Raw genomic sequence first — 18617 nt, 5'->3', positions numbered from 1 at the left:
CCAAAAAGCTTATTGGTTTTTAAACTGTATATAAAGATTTAGACTGTAATAAAGATTAAAAACAAAACACTAACCAATATAACTACAGATGCTTTGGATCAGTAGTTCTCAACTGGGGACGGGAGGATTTTTATCCCTTAGAGGACACTTGGCAATGTCGTGGAGACATTCTTGATTGTCACAACTGAGAGAGCTACTGGCATCTAATGAATGGAGGTCAGAGATGCTGCCAAATATCCTATAACGCAAAGGAGAGCCCCCCACAACTAAGGATTATCCAGCCCAAAATGTCAGAAGAGTGGTGACTGAGAAACTCTGCTCTAGATCATGGTTTCCTAAAATGGATCTCTCAAGGCTGACAGAGATAAATGCCAGAATATCCAGAAAATTCCATCATGAGTTCTAATTTTATTTTCATTTTGATAATTTTTAAAAAATTAGCCTAAGTACATTCCAGATCATTTCGACATGAGATTTAAGTGCCCAAGTCTGGATTTATACTTCTGCTGGTACCAAGTGATTACTTAAAGTGACAGCACTTAAAACTTTTAATGTGCCGTGACTTTGGATGTCACGTGGAAAGGTTCTCAAATTGGTCAGAAACTGCATGACAAAATAAGTTACTAATAAAATACATTTCAGTGGTACAACATTTATTTAATCTTTGAGAGCTCACTTCAGAAATTATTTATTCTTATGATTCCACAATAATTGGATCAGATCTCAACTTAATGAAAGCATTCTTTTTGTTAGAATTGCTGAAGATACATAAACAAAATTCAAAATATAAGATCTGGACCTCAGACTGTATCTTTCCATAATTAAATCCTAAACCAGTGGTTTGGTTTCAGCAAAACAGTATTTAGAGGTCTCTTTAATGTTACCAAATTGAAACTCTGTTTTGTCTGTACTTAATTTGTGAATTTACTAGTTTTGTGGCTGTAAATCAGCTCTAAGTTCAAGGGGCTCATACTTGATTTCATACTTATACGTATTCAATTGCTGTTATAGTAGTATAAGTTAAATTATCAACTGGGAGTCCCATAAGAATTTTTTTCTTTTAAATGGAATCTATGCTTTATAGGAGAATCACATCTTATGTGGGGACTTACAGCCTACAACTAGATGTAAGGGGAAGTCGCATGGTCCAAACTACCAGCCTCTAAATCATTGATCAAATGGACTATACCTATAAATACCTCCAATACCTATAAATCTGAAAGTTTATATGAACAAATACATAGAGAAATTATAAATGACTGAAACGGATTCAAGAATAGAACACAAACCATTACAGAAATAAAATCAGTAATGAAAATCTTCCTACAAAGATGAATGTAGCACATGCATTCCTTTGTCATCATGCCAATGCTTCTCAAACCTTAATGTGCATTTGAGAATTTTGTTAAAATGTGGACTCTGACTTGGTAGGGCCAGAGAGTCTGCATCCTAACAAGTTCCCGGGAGATGCTGCTGCTGCTGCTGCTAGTACCAACACTGATGGGTAGGAATTCACACTGTAAATATGCGATATGACCTTTTATATGTACTATAAACCCCCAAAGAACAGCTACAAGTTGTTAAAAGACTCCTGTACTTCGTTTACTTACACAATGCTGCGAATGGTTAGGATATACTGCTAGTAACCACTCAATAGTTACTTAAAGAAAAGGCTACCAAAAGAAACTTTGGTAAGAAAGTTGGAAGTAAGTTTAAATATACTATTTGTTTCAAATCTAAGATACGGCTAAAGAATTATATACAGAAATCATTTACAATTCTTTTTCTTTTATTCATATCTACTAATTATCATTTGAAATCTTTATTACAGGGGATACATCCTTCTTTGATAGTAATTTCGTTACTTAATAACTTGAAATCTTCTCTTTGGATAGATATTTCGCTGGACACAGAGTACACAGAGAAGAATGACACAAACCCTAAAACTGAGAACCTAAAGTGCTTACCTTTCGACAATGACTGTAAATGTAGCCTTCCACATCCACACTCACAGCACTTGTGCATTCGTCCAAAATGGCAAACTGGGGTTTATGATAAAATAACCTTGCCATCTGAAGCACAGAAAGAAATATTTTGTGTAATCACAACATGCAAAAACTAGTAAGCTCAACTAGATTTACACTTAGTCTTGTAAAAGAAGTACAAAAATTATTTTAACTCAAAAAATGTTTTCCCAAAGCAGAAACAATATCAAAAAACCTGTTTTTACTGTCTTCCCAAAGGGGAAAATGTAACACATGGGAAATACTGTTAAGAGTTCATCAAAACATTTAAGCTGTGATGTGAAATGAATTTGAGTTTTAAACTATCAGAGAAAGATCTCTAAATAAGATTAGGGGGTATATATTGTAACCAAATCTTGGAATTCAGACTCTAGATGGCTCAAGTGCAAATATGTGTTTACTTCTAAATATTCTGTTACCTTAGTCATGGCAATTGATATTAAGCTGCCAATTACTATTTCCACCAATTATTTTTGAGTGCCCCCGTTTTATATCCCTGAGGTCAGTACTGGGTGTGCTCATTTTTTAAAGGCTCTGCAAATTTTGTAAGTAAAAATTAACATCAAGATCATTACAGCTTCCATTTCTTTGATTGGCAAAAATGCTGAACATTTGCTCATTTATTTTCCATACGTATTTTATTTTCTGGGAATTATTTACCCTGATCCTTTGTCTAACAGATGTTCCAACTGGTCATCAGCCCCCAACAACGATCGCCATGTTGCAAGACCAATGGACACTTTTCCATCCTTACCCAATTTATCTTCTCTGCTACATGCAACTCAGATGACCACTTCCTCCTTCTTGAGAAAGTAACAGTGAAACCATAGTCTTAACGTTTCTTCTCACTTCTTAGGCTGCTTCCTCAGTTTCTTTTCCAGCATTTTCTTTTCTGCTGGACCACTAAGTGTTGGGGTTCCTCAGGGCCAATTCCTAAGTCCTCTCCTCTTTTTCCTACATTGTCTGAGTGACCTCATTGAATCTCATTATCTCAAGTATTATTTACATTTGTAAACTCTCAATATGTATCTCTTGCCCATCCTTCTCTTCTAATTACGAGACTGATATATAAATATCTCTCTTTGATATTTCTACTTAGTTATCTGATTTTCCCCTTAAAATCCATTCATGTACTCCACCCCCATCTTAAACATTTCAGCAAATCACACTATCAAACAGCTGTTCAACCTAGAAGGCCATGAGTCCTCCTTGATCTTTCCCTTCTTCTCCTTCCTTCCGCATTCCTACCCCTCATTTTTTTTAGTCCATTCGAGTAAGTCCTTCAGTCTTTTGTAGTCCACTCACTTTGCTGCATCTCCAAAATCATGCCCTCAGCCCAGAATACAATCCTCTCCTGCCTAGAGGACCACAAATGGCCTAGTTCCTCTTTCACTCCTCTCCAACCCATTTTCCCTGTAACTAGAAGGATTCTTCAGAAATGTAAATCCAAGAATTTCACTCTTCTGCTTAAACCCCTTCAACAACTTCTCACTTCACTAAGAACAAAACCCAAACTCCTTAGCATGGCCCACAGACCCTGCATAATCGGATTCCTACTTACTTTCTAACCTCCACATTCTGGCCAAGGTATGACCAGGACACAAGGTGTCTAAGGCCAGAGAGGCTTAGCACATGTCATTTTTCTTATGTGTCAAACACCGCACCGCACTCTGCTTCTCGCATCTTTGAAATTTCTGTTTAGACCACCTCCTCAAACCTACCCTGACCCCTGTCCCACAATCTAAGCGGGTCACTCCTTAACATCTCTGCAGTGCTTCATAGGTTTTGAACTGTGTGTTGTCTTGTTTCTTTGTCTACTCCTCTAGGCTAATATATTTGCATAAGCAGAGATTATTTTAATCACTACTGTACACTCGATATTTGCATGAAGGAAACATTTAAATATTTGATAAATTAATGGCCAGAACATAAGCAGCTCTCTTGGGGTTTGTATCTAGTTGATGAGGTGAGGAAGGGGAAGCATTAAGTATAGACTATGAAGAAGTTCAGCTGTGCAGAGAATGAAAGGTACAGACGACAGAGGTTAAGGCTGAGTTTGCCTTTTAGATCAGGGAGACCTGGAATGTCTTTCTGAAAGAGAAGGACCAGAAGAGATTGAATACAGGGTGTGTGTCTGCACATGTGCATAACCGAAGGAAAGAATATGATAAAGTCAGAGGAGAGAGGGTCCAAAAACATGGAGACACAGAGCTTTTCTCAAGAGGAAGGATGACATAGCCTCCAGACAGAATGAGGGAGGTCAGGGCAGCCTAGTGCAAGCTCAATGAAGAGGATTGGTTATCTAAAGGCATTCCACAAATGCCCCTCCTCTGTGTCCCCATGGAAGTCTCTGCATACCTACCTCACCACACCCAGCACATCGTGTAGCGATTTTCTCACATGTCTCTCTCCCACTCCGCCATCAGTACTTGATCCCACAGTACGAGATCGTGACGTGAATAAGTCCATGACCCCTGCAGCTGTACTGCCACCTGAGCTGGACATGCCACCGCCTATGCCTCGGTGGTCACCTTCACCCCCAGCCTTGTGTGGCAGCACACTTCACTGTGCTATAGCTCACCTTCCTTCAAACACGGGGTGCTCCGCAGTTCCTGCCCCAGGGGACTTGTGAGAATTGAATGGAGAGGGCTTAGCCTACCGCTATCATCTATTAAGCACTCAATAAAAATGAGCTGTCATCTCACTGACATAACAGCTTCTCTTTCTCCTCTGAGGAGAAGTTGAGCTGTTCTGCAGAGAGACATGGAGTAGGCAATGGGGTAGAAAGCCTGAGATTGGTAGTTTATAAATGATACTCATGGAAAATAAGAGAGAGGGGCAAAAGTAAGTAAATGATCGCCCGACCATGCTGTGAGCCCCTGGAAGACTGGAAGCCATGAAAGCATGGCGGTACCAACCCCCGTCACTCTGATCTTTCAGCTGTGCTCAGGAGCCTATGTACACAAACGCCAACGCAAACAACTGCTCTTGGGCTGAGGTTGAGGTAATAAGAGGAAACAGAAAGTGGGAAAGGAAGTTAAAGGGAAGGGATCATTTGTTCATTCCTTTAAGAAATACTACCTGAGTACGTTCTATGTGCCAGGACCTGGATTATTAGTTTGTACTGGACAGAAAGGAGGCAGAGTCAGAAGGAGACTTATCAATCATAAGAAAAGGGAGGGGTCAATATTCAAAATATCAGGGTGTCTGAAGCAAGGAGACAGTTGCCAATTAGGTAAAAGAAAAAGAATTGCAAAAATGGATTTAAAAAACACTAAAAATTTTATGACAATGGTATCTCTGGTAAAGGGGGGTTTTGGCCCTTCTTTATACTTTTAAAAATATTCCAACTTTTCTATCATACATACTTTTTCATAATTAAAAAAAAACTTTACTAAATAGGAAGAACAAGAATAGAGGAGTAGGAAAGATAACTATCAATCAGACAAGTAAGATATTGCAACTTACGATACTGGGTAGAGCAACCCTGGCTGGTAATGGCTGGGCCCAAACAAGTGCAGGGGAGGTAAGGAAGATGTTACTTGAGACTGTGACAGACAGTGAGAGAAGGGAACTGGACAGACAGTCCACCTGGACACTGGAGGCTGTATCACATATTGGTCAAGAGCAAGAATTCTGGGGGCGCCTGGGAGGCTCAGTCAGTTAAGCATCTGACTTCAGCTCAGGTCATGATCTCACAGTTCATAGGTTTCAGCCCCATATTGGGCTCCACGAGGACAGTGTGGAGCCTGCTTGGGATTCTTTCTCTGCCCCTCTCCCACTCTCTCTCTCAAAAATAAATGAATAAACTTAAAAAAAAAAAAAGATCAAGAATTCTGGTGTCAGACCCACCTGCGCTTGAATCTCCGTTCTGCCACTCAGTAGCCTGCAAGGCTTTCCCTTGTCTGTACCTTAACTGACAGGGTTGTCAGGAGAGTTAGATAGAGTTTGCCATGCAAAACCAATCCTTCCCTCGTGTTATCCCAGTGCACCTTCCTTACAGCTGTAACTGAAGACTGCCTTGTGTGTGAGATAGCTGAGAATATCTGTATCTCCTCACTGAATTATCAAGGGCAGGCACCTATCTCAGTGCCTGCACAGAGTAGATTCCCAGCTAATAGTGAACTCTGTGAAAATTATACCATAATTAAGGTTTTTTTCACTAAGATCATGGAATAATAATCTCATTTCCCTACATTTATACTGACATTTTTCAAGGAACTTTTAGAAATGTGTTCACCAGACCTCCCTTTATTCAAAGGTATTATTCCATTCCCTCAAATTTAAATGTGACTTTCCTTACCCAAAAGTTCTTTTGGTTCATCTGTTTATACCAACAATCACTCTTACAGATTCACTGTTTGGGGTGGTTAGACATTTCAAGCTTATTACTCCTAAAAAATTATAATTTTTATAACTTATAAAAATTATGTCCTCTCTTCCCTCAATTGTTTACTTTGAGAATTTTCAAGCCTACCCAGAACTGTAGGAACAGTAAAGTGACCACACAAAAACTCTTCGCCCAACTTCACCAACGTCAACATCTGTTGCATTAGCCTTCTCTCTCTCCCCACAAACCTTTTGAAGGTAGCAAAGCAATATGCTCGGGTTTAAATTTCACAGTCAGTTCTGCAAACACTGGTCTACACAGAACACACCTGCCAATGGCTTGGTCGTGCAGCCCTGTCATGAGTAAGCTCCTCCATTTCCCAACCAACTCTAGAGTGGCTCATCTGGTTTTATTTTATTTTTTAATTTTTTTTTCTAACATTTATTTATTTTTGAGACAGAGAGACAGAGAGACAGAGCATGAATGGGGGAGGGTCAGAGAGAGAGGGAGACACAGAATCTGAAACAGGCTCCAGGCTCTGAACTGTCAGCACAGAGCCCGACGCAGGGCTCGAACTCACAGACCGTGAGATCATGACCTGAGGCGAAGTGCGACGCTTAGCCGACTGAGCCACCCAGGCGCTCCAGAGTGGCTCATCTGATTTTACAGGGCTCCTTCTTTGGCCCTTGTCCTCTCCCTAACATATTCTCTCACTCCTCCAGACCTTGAACTTCTTATCTTCAAAGAAGAACTATCCCTTCTGTACCCTACACATAGAGTTCTTAGTTCAGCACATTTATTTTTCTTTCTCTGGATTTATACTGTGTCCATTTGTGAATCTTGACTTATCCCTCCATCTTCTTTGAAGTCATGGTAACAAGAATTTAAATTTGCTCTACTGACTTGCAGTTATTTCTATAGTCATCTACTAAATTGATTCCAGAAACCCCAATCACTTCAAATTCTCACTCCTACCACCCAATTTCCATTTTGAGTGTGGCTGACATCTCTTTTCTTTTGTTTATGACTCATTCTTCACTCTATCAATTAATCTTATGCTATAGCACTAGCCAGACAAATCACTATTAAGTTCATATAGAATGGGTATGTTTTGGGAAAAATAATATGCAGTATCAGGGAATAGGAGGCAACAGAAAAGGGAGAATAGAATCTAAAGATAATGAGTAAGCAATTCAGCAATAAGCCATTTCTTTTACTGTTTTTCCTTAGCCACAGTTCTAATTTCCACAAGGTTAACACACTGGAAAAAAAATTCCTCTGGATCTGCGCAAACTATGGTATGCAGGGTTAGAAAATGACTCTTTAAAAGTTATGCCTCTTAACAGAGTACTCAAGGTATCACTCTTAATATGCAGTGTCCTGTAGTCAAGTTTGATCAGGAATAAGTTTAGACAATCACAAAATTAAAACAGTTCCTTGCAAACCCTTCTTCATATTAGGAAAATGTAAGAAATCTAAATAATATTGGGTAGCAGATACTGAGCCCTGAAACCAGGACACATATAATGGTAGAGGGAAGGGCAGGAACAGAATAAAGTGGGAACAAAGTTAGAGTGGATGATTTCTACTACCTTCTGATATTTCAGAAAGAACGGCTTCAGTGAGAGGTCAACAGGAAAAAGATATAAGACATCTCAGACTACCATATAACCCAGGATCAATGTGATGGAAAGTTTCCCCAACTTTAATTAATCCCCAATGAATTAATAGTAATATAATTAGAAAATTTATGGATTTTTCAGACTTCTAAATGTACATGCAAGTTATATATTTTCAAGCATTTCTATTATCATTTAAACTAATCCATTCAACAATACTTGCTAAATAAAAGATTAAGATAAAACTGTGCACCTTGATTAATCAAAATATTGGACTGTAAGAGTGACCCTAAGCAATCAGTTGCCCTGTCATGCAATGTAGTCCAAGAATAACTTACCGCCATTCTTTGTTTCTCTCCACCACTGAGGACATCCATCCAATCCTGAACACTGTCCCAGCCTCCTTCACGTTCAAGGATATGACCCAACTGGACATTATCTAAGTATTCCTTTAGTACCTTTCAGCAAAATGATTAAAGATTAAATCACACTTAATGTAAACCAACATTCTCTAGCTTGCTTTATTTTTTAAACTAGAATTGCTGTAATTCTACTGCCAATATTACTTAAAGGGGCACATTTCACAAAAGAATGTGGCACAAAGATAGCCCTAAATCCTTTACTTCCTATCTATGCTAACTTTGACATATGTGGTAGCTTAAAGAGAATAACACTATTGCATATAATTAAAAGACAAGGGCAATGAAAAAAAAAAGTAATAGTTTAAAGACAAGGTTAAATTCACCAAACCATATTTAAGCAAAGTAGTTAACATCTTACCTCAACTTGGAAAGTTATAATTAATGACAGGGTTTTAGAAGGCTTTTCAGGCTAGGATAAACTACCTGGCAGTTAAAATGCTTAACTGATTAAGATAAAGAATCTGATATGGAGGAATTCCAGTAGGTCTAGTCCATAAGCATTTCCTTACTAGGTCAGATATCCCCTTCCTTTTCTGATCTTCTCTTCCATCGGGATATATCACTTGGTCTCGAAGTGTTCCAAGGGTCATATAAGGTCTCTGATAGTGGCAGAGAAAAATCATTATAAGTGAATTCTTTAAAAATAAATGAAAAGATCTTTAAATCAAAGATTACAGAATAAACAAGGTCTTACCTGAGGAACATAGAATAACTTTCCTCTCTCAGGTTTAGTTAGACGTCCTCCAAAAAGAGGCCATAACTATAAAGGGAAAAGGAAGGGGGAGAGGAGCAATTATAAATTTCACCATGTAGTAGATTGTATGGCAAAACAAGACTACAATATCTTGAGGCCAATTTGTACTTACTTCGCCAAGAACACGGAAAAGTGAGCTCTTCCCACAGCCATTTGGACCACAAATTAAAACATTGGCCCCAGATCGAACCTGAAAATCAGTCCATGAATTAATAGGGAATATATACTCAGTGAACATTTCTTTTGAGTCAATTTGTTCTTTGCTAAGGATAAGCTTTCTAGTTTGTCTATAAATGTGATAATAGGTAGAAGCAGCGGAGGGTTTGGTTGACCTCTCATTTTTGTTTACTGTCAATATTTACTCACTTTTTTCATTTAAAAGTCAATGACTGCAGCTTATAAATTTTGAGAATTCTTGAAAACAAGTATGTGTGTATATGTTTTTAAAAAAGCAATCATACTATGTATGTTCTATATGTTATTATTTAATAATATATCACAAATATTCTAAGTCAGTATACTCAGATTCCTCCCATTCTATTTTTAAATACCTACAGTGTATTCCATTCTAAGAATGCACCCTGATTTATTTAACTACCTCCTTTTTGTTAGGTCTTTTGCATTTTGCTTTGCTCTTTTAGATAATACTGCAATGAACTGGAATCAGTGAGTGAATTTATGCATTGGTGAGAAATGTTTCTATACAGATCAGATTCTTAGAAGTGTATACGCATTATTAATATTTACAAGTGCCACCAAATGGCTCTGCAATGATGTAAAGTTAAATGAAAAAAACGTAATCAAGAGTGGTTAAGTTCTGAGCTTATGGTCTCATAAAAGTGTTAATCAACCCTGTGAAGAATCAGAAACCTGGGTTAGAATTTCAGCTCACAACATTACAGAGCAATGTATCACAGCAGGAAAGGAGACAACAAAGGTATGAGTTACTCTAGCTGTGGAACCTGCCTTTGACAAATTTTTTTAACTGTTGAGGCCTTATGTTCTTATTACTTAATTGAATGAATACTTATAGAATGCTCAGTGTCAGGTTCTGCTTTAGGTAATGGAGCTATACTAATGAATAAAAAACAAAACAAACAAAACCTGCCTGTACCAGTTTACATTCTAGTGGGAGAGACATAAAATAAAGAATACACACAATAAATGAGTAAACTAAATAGTACCTTAGAAAATAAGTGCTATGGAAAAAAATATATACCAAGGCAAGGAAATTTGGAAGCGGTTAGGGGAGGTTACGTTTTTAAGGTGGCCAGACCAGGACTCATTGGAAATGACAAGTGGGCAACTTTGAAAGGAGTAAATTAGTTTATCTAGAGGAAGACTGCTATAGCCTAACCCTACCCACAAAAAGCTGGTTCAAAGGCACTGAAGCAGGAATGTACGTATCCTTGTCAAAAAACAGAAAAGAGGTTGAGAAAACTGAGAGGGAGGAAGGAGTAGTAGGAAAAGAGCTGAGAGAAGTAAGAGGTTGGTGGAAAGCAGTGCAGGCAAATCCTACAGGGCACTGGGAGCCACTGAAAGGACTGCCTTTTACTCTGATGAAACACAGAGCCATCAGCATTAGCCACAACAGCCAAAGGTGGCAGCAACCCAGAAGGATGAAGGGATAAACAAAATGTAGACTATACGTACAATGGAATAGGATTCAGCCTTGAAAAGGACGGACATTCTGACATGTGCTACAACATGGATGAAACTTCAAGAAATAAGCTAGACACAAAAGGACAACTGCTGTATGATTCCACTTATATGAGGTCCCTAGAATAGTCATATCCGTAAAGTAGAATAGTAGTTACCAGGGGTTGGGGAGAGTGGGAAATCAGGAATTATTGTTTAATGGGTCCAGAGTTTCTGTTGGTTACGATAAAAATTTGTGGAGATGGTCAGTGGTGATGGCTGCACAACACTGTAAATGAACTTAACGGCACTGAACTGTTTACAAAAAAATGGTTAAAAGAGTCAATTTCACGTTATGTGCATTTTGCCACAATAAAAAAATTTAATGGTAGAAAGGGATAAATTGTACGTTATGTATATTTTACCACAGTAACAAAAGAATGAGCTTCTTTCTAAAAATGGTTGAGAATGACTAGCCTACCACATAACTGATCTACAATAAAACACCACATCTTATGTACTTCAGTGTTAGAGAATGAACTATACTGAATGATTTTTCCAGAAAAATGAACTATCCCATTTTCCGAGAAGTTATTTTTAAAGAATCTTTTTGATGGACTTCCTAAGGAATTACCTATTACCTTTTCCTGTGAAACTGAATATAGTGAATATTTCTGATTATATATAATAATTTTACTTTACTATAATGGTGATTCCTTAGGAGCTCCTAAAGTTCAGGGCTGTTAATTAAATGGTTCCCCACTACTACGCTTTGAGTCATATCAATCATATAGACCTTCTTCTGTTCCTAACTGTTCATTGTGGTTTTCACTGATATCCAACACTTCTCCACTCTATTTGGTGCAATATGCCAGGAAATCCAAAAACCAAATTTATAATGACATGTAAAAATAATAATTAGACTTACAGACATCTGTAAGCACTCTCTTATGCTCAAATGTCTTGGATTCAGCCATAACTTTACCCCCATGGCTTTTGGTAATGGTGGGCAAACTTCCGATTATGACTCAGTCATGATAAGCCAGCGATAATTTTTCCATGGTAAAGATTTATAAAAATGTCCCCCCACCCCAGCTTAAATGAAGACTAAAGCACAAGGGTAACTTTCACTTATGGCCTTTTATAGTTACGAAGTTCTTAATAACACTATAATTACTGAGGTTCCAGGATCGGTTTAAGGGGTCAACAAGTGCTCTGTACCACTGTATTTTTACCAATAAAATATTCCCCCAGATATAAGACTTCATCAAAAACAGTTATACACATAAATATGATTTAAGTAAAAAAGAGAATATACAAAAGTATGCTGCTTATGAAGAGTCACAGGCTTCTTCAAACATTATAAATGTGCCTTACTAAAAAAGTAAAAATCTGAGTAACTTACAAAGTACTATTTTAATGCCTACATTATAATCCACAAGTCTTTCATCTCTGAGGGTCTCTTCAGTCTATATCTGAATGGATACATACATCTGTGGTGGGGGAGTTTATAAAGGAATGAGGGATAAAATCCCCTACCCTAAGGAGGTATATATTATCTTGTCATTAGGTGACCCAAAAGACAAAATAATCATAAAGCATTAAACATTTATTTTTTGGTGGCCAAGTCTGTTTTATTATGCCTCTTTTCAGGAGAAAGGAATCCTTATTTTCAAGTAAGCCAAATGGGTAGAAAATAACTAAAGGTTACAAAGAAGTAAAGGATGTTTATTAAATAAAGGAAAATGACAGAAATAAAGGAGAAAAAGCCAAGTCTAACTTAAAACACCTAACTCAGAGAGAGACAGAAGAGGAATATATTACACTAGGCCCAAAGAGCACAAGTCAAAGAAACAGTTTCCATTGGAAGAGAAAACAAAATAAGAATCAACAGGAGAGATCACAGGTCCTACGAAACATGGTCACAAAGTAAAACACAAGCAGGGGCATAACTAGGGACTCAAAAGACTTTCCAAGTGAAACCAAAATACGAGCAAAAAGTAATGGTCTTTCTGAGACTATAAAAGTGAAGCTATAGGGACTAGCCAGAAGTTTATTAAATCCAAACATAGGGACTTTAAAAAGAAGGGCTTCAGGACTAAAAGGAGAGTGACACCTTTAGCATGATACCCATGTGACAAAGTAGGTAATAACTCAGACAATAATCGGGATCTTTTCTATTCCGTGTATCTGTACGTAAAGATCCCAAATCCATTCTCACTATGCTTAATCAAGTATACATCTGTATTGTTGGTGTAATCTATTTCTGCATCAAGACAAAGTGAGGGAAAGCAGGAGAAAGGGCCAAGAGGATTCTTCACTGGAGAAATCCCATGGCCCTCCTTCACCCTGGTGTAACAAAAATGGGGTTCTGAGCTCTTCTTTATCCCTGAAATCAAGCCAGGTAGGTGGCTACCTACTATGCCAAGGGAGCACACCACAATGACTGGCACACCAAGAATTAAATGAGACACTTCTGGGATACTTGGGAGTCATTCATTATTTACCAATTATATTTACACTTTCCCTATGTATTCTTGTGTTTCCTGGCTTGAAAATAAATATGGTAATATATAATACTCATTGTCAAATAAGTTCAAAGTACTTTGCATAGCTAACATTTTTTATTTTTATAGTTCCTTAAAAAGAAAGTGGGGATGTACTTAAAAAATATACATTACTAAGAGGAACAAAATCGAAGACTTGCTGAAGATTATAACAATTGCAAAACAAATCCAGTAATGATACTTATTTTATCAACTATCAGACATTTCTTTTTTATTATTATTTTAATGTTTATTTATTTTTGAGAGGGAGAGAGAGAGAAAGTGAAGGGCGGGGAGGGGCAGAGAGAGGGAGACACAGAATCTGAAGCAGTTTCCAGGCTCTGAGCTGACAGCTCAGAGCCCAACGCAGGGCTTGAACTCACGAACCATGAGATCATGACCTGAGCCGCAGTCAGACACTTAACCAACTGAGCCACCCAGGGGCCCCAACTATCAGACATTTCTAAAGTGAAAGTAGTTGAAAAGACGCTCCACATAAAACAAATTATAGAAGGCCACTCATGTAGGCATGTGGAGAAGAATTCTAGAGCTGTGCTGTCCAATATGGTAGCCACTAGGTCAGTCACGTGTAGCTATTTAAGATCTAACTTATTGGGGCGCCTGGGTGGCTCAGTCGGTTGGGCGGCCGACTTCGGCTCAGGTCATGATCTCGCGGTCCGTGAGTTCGAGCCCCGCGTCGGGCTCTGTGCTGACAGCTCAGAGCCTGGAGCCTGTTTCGGATTCTGTGTCTCCCTCTCTCTGACCCTCCCCCATTCATGCTCTGTCTCTATCTCAAAAATAAAAGTTAAAAAAAAAAATTAAAAAAAGAAAAAAAAGATCTAACTTATTAAAATTAAATTTTAAGTGTGGCTACTATATTGGACAAAGCAAACATGGCACATTTCCATCACTGCAGACGGTTCAATGGGACAGTGTTGTTCTAGAGAAATGATATCTAGGCCTGGGGAGACAGCCTCCATGATAGGAATTTGTTACTAATCAACAAGATTTTCAGATCTAAACTATTCATAAAGTCGTAACAGACATATAACCTAATAGTTATAGTTCCTCAGGTCTGGGAATGTCTTATAAATCACAAAACTATGCATCTTTGCTTCTTCTTTTTAATGGCATCTGCTATATCCCCATTTGATTAACAGACCACACTGACTCAGCAGCACTATTCACTTGGCATGAGATGTTACTGCAGTGCTACTGTGCTGCTCTTCCATGTTTTCAGTTATAACAAATTCTGTATTTTGTTTGTATAGGTATAGACCCTCCTGCACGGTCAAAACAATACCAAACCATATTTTTTTTTAACTTAGAATAAAATTATATTGCATGCTTAAATATTCATTCCTCACCAGAGATTACAAGTAACTATACCTTCTATCGCTTTCTTGAGACAGACTTCATTTGCAAAAGATTTTTTCATAGTAATATAGGAAACTTTAAAGTTCTGACAATTAAGAAAAATAGATTTCTAAGTGTTTCAAAGACTTACTTTTTAAAACAATTTTGCGGATTCAGAGACTAAGACAAGCCTTACAGTTATTTTAAATATTCAGAAAACAGTTTTCCATTTCACATTCTGAATCTGATCTAAGCTTTTATACAATCATTTAAAAACTTACTTCAAAATTAAGGTCTCGAATCAAGATATCTCCATTTGGCGTTGCTAAAGGAACATGATCAAATCTACAGAGGAAATTGATAAAAAAAATTAAAATCTTACATTAAATACTAAGCAAATGCAGCTAAAAGAGAAGGGCTATTATGCAGTTAGCAAATGTTTATGGTGCTAAAGAACTTTTCAATACATACTTTATAATGTTATCAGCATTGAAGATCTCTCCAGCACCAGGTATCAAGGGAATGACTTCTGTTCCTTCTTCAATACCTTAAGTGGAAAATAAGTATTAAAGCACCACATTATGTCAGCCAAAATTTAAACTATATGGCCCAGTGCATTCATATTTACCCCTTTCCTGTTGTGAGACCATGGTGCGTTCATATTTGCCTTGATTTAAATCCTTTAGTACTTGCATTAATTCTGTAATCCGAGCAGTAAAACTAAAAAAAAACACACACAAGAAAGTCCTAATGAAAACTCCAAAGGTCATCATATCTCTATTATTTTTGTTATTTATTTGAGATGTAACGACATATGACATTGTGTAAGTTCAAAACTTATTCAAACTGAGCCCAAGTTTCCAAAATTATAATTTAGTTTAAATGAAATAACCTAAAAGAAGTCGTCTTATCGTCAGAAAGTATGAGTGCTAATAGTGTATGCATGCTTTATTATGTTTCAGTAGGACAACAGGAACAGGATAAGGGAAGAGGTTTCATAGGATCCCCACCTCAACACATAGTTACTTCTTTTAACAGGTGAGACAAGAAAGTTGTATGCCACTAGAATTTTAAGGAAGTTTCTAGTAGATACTAGACTAGTAGACTAAGGACTAGTACTAGTGCATTCCTTAGACATAGGAAGTATGGACCGAGTTCCTGCTAGAATGAGCTACAATGCCAAGTATAGTTAGCTTCTCCGTCTGAGGAAGGCATTTATTACAAGTATGCCAAAATGCCTGCTACCTTCCTATAAACATGGACAAATACGGAAGATTCCTCTCTTTCCTACTTCAAAAGGGAGAAAAGATGAAGTGTTAATATTAGCTGGAAATCACTGTGGCAATAGAGAGAAATCAAAGCTAACGCCAAGACATTGAGGAAATAAAAATAACATGATGGTCAAAGAGAAAGCAATCTGCATCAAAGAATCAAAAGAGTGAAAATCAAGCAGAAACCTTCCAAAGGAACAGAAGCACCCCATCTACCATGAACCCATAAAGACATGAGAAAAGTTATTAACAAGCAGGAAGAGTGTCCGCATTCTCAAGAGAAACAGACTCCTCATAGCAGTAGACAATCTTCTCTATCTTGCAATGAAGCCCTAAACTGCCATAGAAGATAAGGAAGAAGAAAGAAGAAACATGCGGATGGGTCACAGGTCTGGGAAGGATCCGACGTGATCCAATTTCTTCAGAAGTACTTTTGACATGATGGTGTTTTTTACACCATACCAAGCCCTTTATATTAGAGCTTAAAATACTGAAATATTTAATTCCATTTTATGGTCTAAGAACAATTTCACCTAACAGTATGACCATATTTACAACTGCAGCCACAGACACCACGAAGTGACTTTTTACTTTTTACCCATTAAAATCAACTTCATCTGTGTTTATCCTTTGCTAGGTTGCCAGTAACAAGACCTATGGGGAAAAAAAGTACAGAGGAGGACAAAAAAGTTCAAATGCGAAAATTCTCTTCATTAACTTAATTTTCTGTAAATTAAGAAAAGACTGCCATGACTTAACATTTCCCAACTTATCGAATACTAGTGTCTGTAGAGCAGACAGCTTGAGAACCACTAACCTGGTTGAAGGCTCAAAAGAGCTGTCTTAAGCAAACATGAAAAGTTTACTATCAGAGAAAAATCTTCTTTAAAGGTCCTAAATCAGCTTCCAGGAGTAGGAAACGGGACTTCAGTTGCCCCTTATCTTAACCTCAACTGGGCACAATCATTAAGTATTACACAGTTTTAAAACTTCTCTGCAACTGTTTGTTCATCATTACTAATCTTACTTACCCGGCCAATCTCGTCATCTCACGGCCAGCCAAAACTATCCGACCCAGAGCTTGAGACATTCGCAAAAGCATTCTTCCACTTTGGTAGTAATCCTTAAAAAGAAATAAATATTGGTTTTCACTTATGTTTCTAAGACTAAAAATCAGCTTTTGTTTTTATATTGAAATTTTCCATTTATTATGACAACGGTTACTAATACTTTACCTCTAGAAGTTCTGAATGTGTACTCTTGACATGTCGAGGATGAGACAAATCTAGGAAAGGACGACTGACAACCAGGTAACCGACGACAGTGGCAAGATCTGACACAAAACAGTTAGGATTGAAACATTAATAACACTTCACTTTTTCCACAAATCTCATTCCACTATCCATTTTAAAGCATACTTACATTTGGCAATTATGCTATCAATGAAGCCCATAGAAAACCGAAACAAAATGAAATTATGTAGGTGCTCCACCTGGCAGAAGCAAAAACAAAAACATATATATTTTGTACGTATATAAAAATACGAATCTACCCTAAAAATAAAAAAATTATAAGACTTATTCCATGAATATTTAGAGTGCCTACGATCTCTGATTACACTGTACAGCACATTTTCTTGAGCACAGTGCTGATCACAGAGTAGATGCCACACAAATACTCTATGAAACCATTTTTATGCAAACAGAATGGAAATCACATATAAATGATAATGTGGTATTATTTGCACATAATATTGTATTCAGAATATGGTCAGATACATATATGCTGAAAATGATCAATAACTAAAACAACAACAACAAAACAGAAGGATGAGCTAATTTAGGTAAAACACTAGCTGCTTAGATTGGCACACAGTGCTTTGCTTTAGTTGGAGACATCTGGTCTATGCTTTCTCTAAGAATCATATTACACTCTATCTGAACCAAGTGCTAATGTAATCAATGCTGCGCAGCCCTAGTCTGTAGCTTTAATCTCAGTTAAATGCAGTACCTTAAAATAACAAATCTAAAAATGTTTTGTATTCTGCCTTTTTATCAGATTATTCAAGGCCCTGCATGATCTGGCACTGGGCTCTATCCTAAATTTAATCTAAGCTGCTCCTCCTCTCTTAGTTCCAGAAATACTGGTTCCTCAAACGTGTTCCTGTCTTAAGGCTTTCCTTCTGTTGTTCTCTTGGCCAGGAATACCATCTTCCTTGATATTTCTATTCTGTGACTAACTTGCTCACTCCATGCACGTCAGGGTGGCTTACTCTTACTACCTCTTGTGAAAGTACAATGACTGGAACGTTTATTCACCAAATGCCATGTGTTATATGCTATGCTCAATGCTGGAGATACAACAGTGAATAAAACAGACAAGGTCCCTGAGCTCATGGAGTTTACATCCTCATGAAAGAGACAAACTAGAAAACAAATAAGATAAATATAAATTGCAATATATGCTTTTAAAGAAACAGATCGTTAAATCGGGAAGGCCATTTCACATAGACTAACCAGAGAAGGCAAGGGCACAATAAGCTGTTAACTTTGGGGCTAAAATCTAAGGATAAGAATAAGCAAGCCATGTAAAGAGTGAGCTGGTGAACAGCAGCAGTTCCCTGGAAAATTACCCTAAATGCATTTTATCGGTAAGCA

The 18617-nt window shown here is 37.5% G+C and overlaps 1 protein-coding gene across 2 annotated transcripts in view; it reads right to left on the bottom strand.

Moving 5' to 3' along the window:
• ABCD3 (ATP binding cassette subfamily D member 3) overlaps window positions 1-18617 on the bottom strand; it is a 74720-nt gene that overhangs the window by 4500 nt on the left and 51603 nt on the right. For both annotated transcript variants that reach the window (XM_043575618.1, XM_043575620.1), the window contains 11 exons: window positions 17383-17452; window positions 17196-17293; window positions 16992-17083; window positions 15318-15409; window positions 15161-15236; window positions 14971-15034; window positions 9262-9339; window positions 9090-9155; window positions 8905-8994; window positions 8312-8431; window positions 1968-2072 (listed from right to left, as the gene is read on the bottom strand). In XM_043575618.1, coding sequence (XP_043431553.1) covers window positions 1968-2072; window positions 8312-8431; window positions 8905-8994; window positions 9090-9155; window positions 9262-9339; window positions 14971-15034; window positions 15161-15236; window positions 15318-15409; window positions 16992-17083; window positions 17196-17293; window positions 17383-17452 — 951 coding nt within the window. The remainder of the gene's footprint in view (window positions 1-1967; window positions 2073-8311; window positions 8432-8904; window positions 8995-9089; window positions 9156-9261; window positions 9340-14970; window positions 15035-15160; window positions 15237-15317; window positions 15410-16991; window positions 17084-17195; window positions 17294-17382; window positions 17453-18617) is intronic.

This window comes from Prionailurus bengalensis, chromosome C1 (assembly GCF_016509475.1).
Source record: "Prionailurus bengalensis isolate Pbe53 chromosome C1, Fcat_Pben_1.1_paternal_pri, whole genome shotgun sequence".
Lineage (NCBI taxonomy): Eukaryota > Metazoa > Chordata > Mammalia > Carnivora > Felidae > Prionailurus > Prionailurus bengalensis.
Note: the sequence above shows the minus strand (reverse complement) of the source record. Positions and strands in the feature narration are given on the sequence as shown.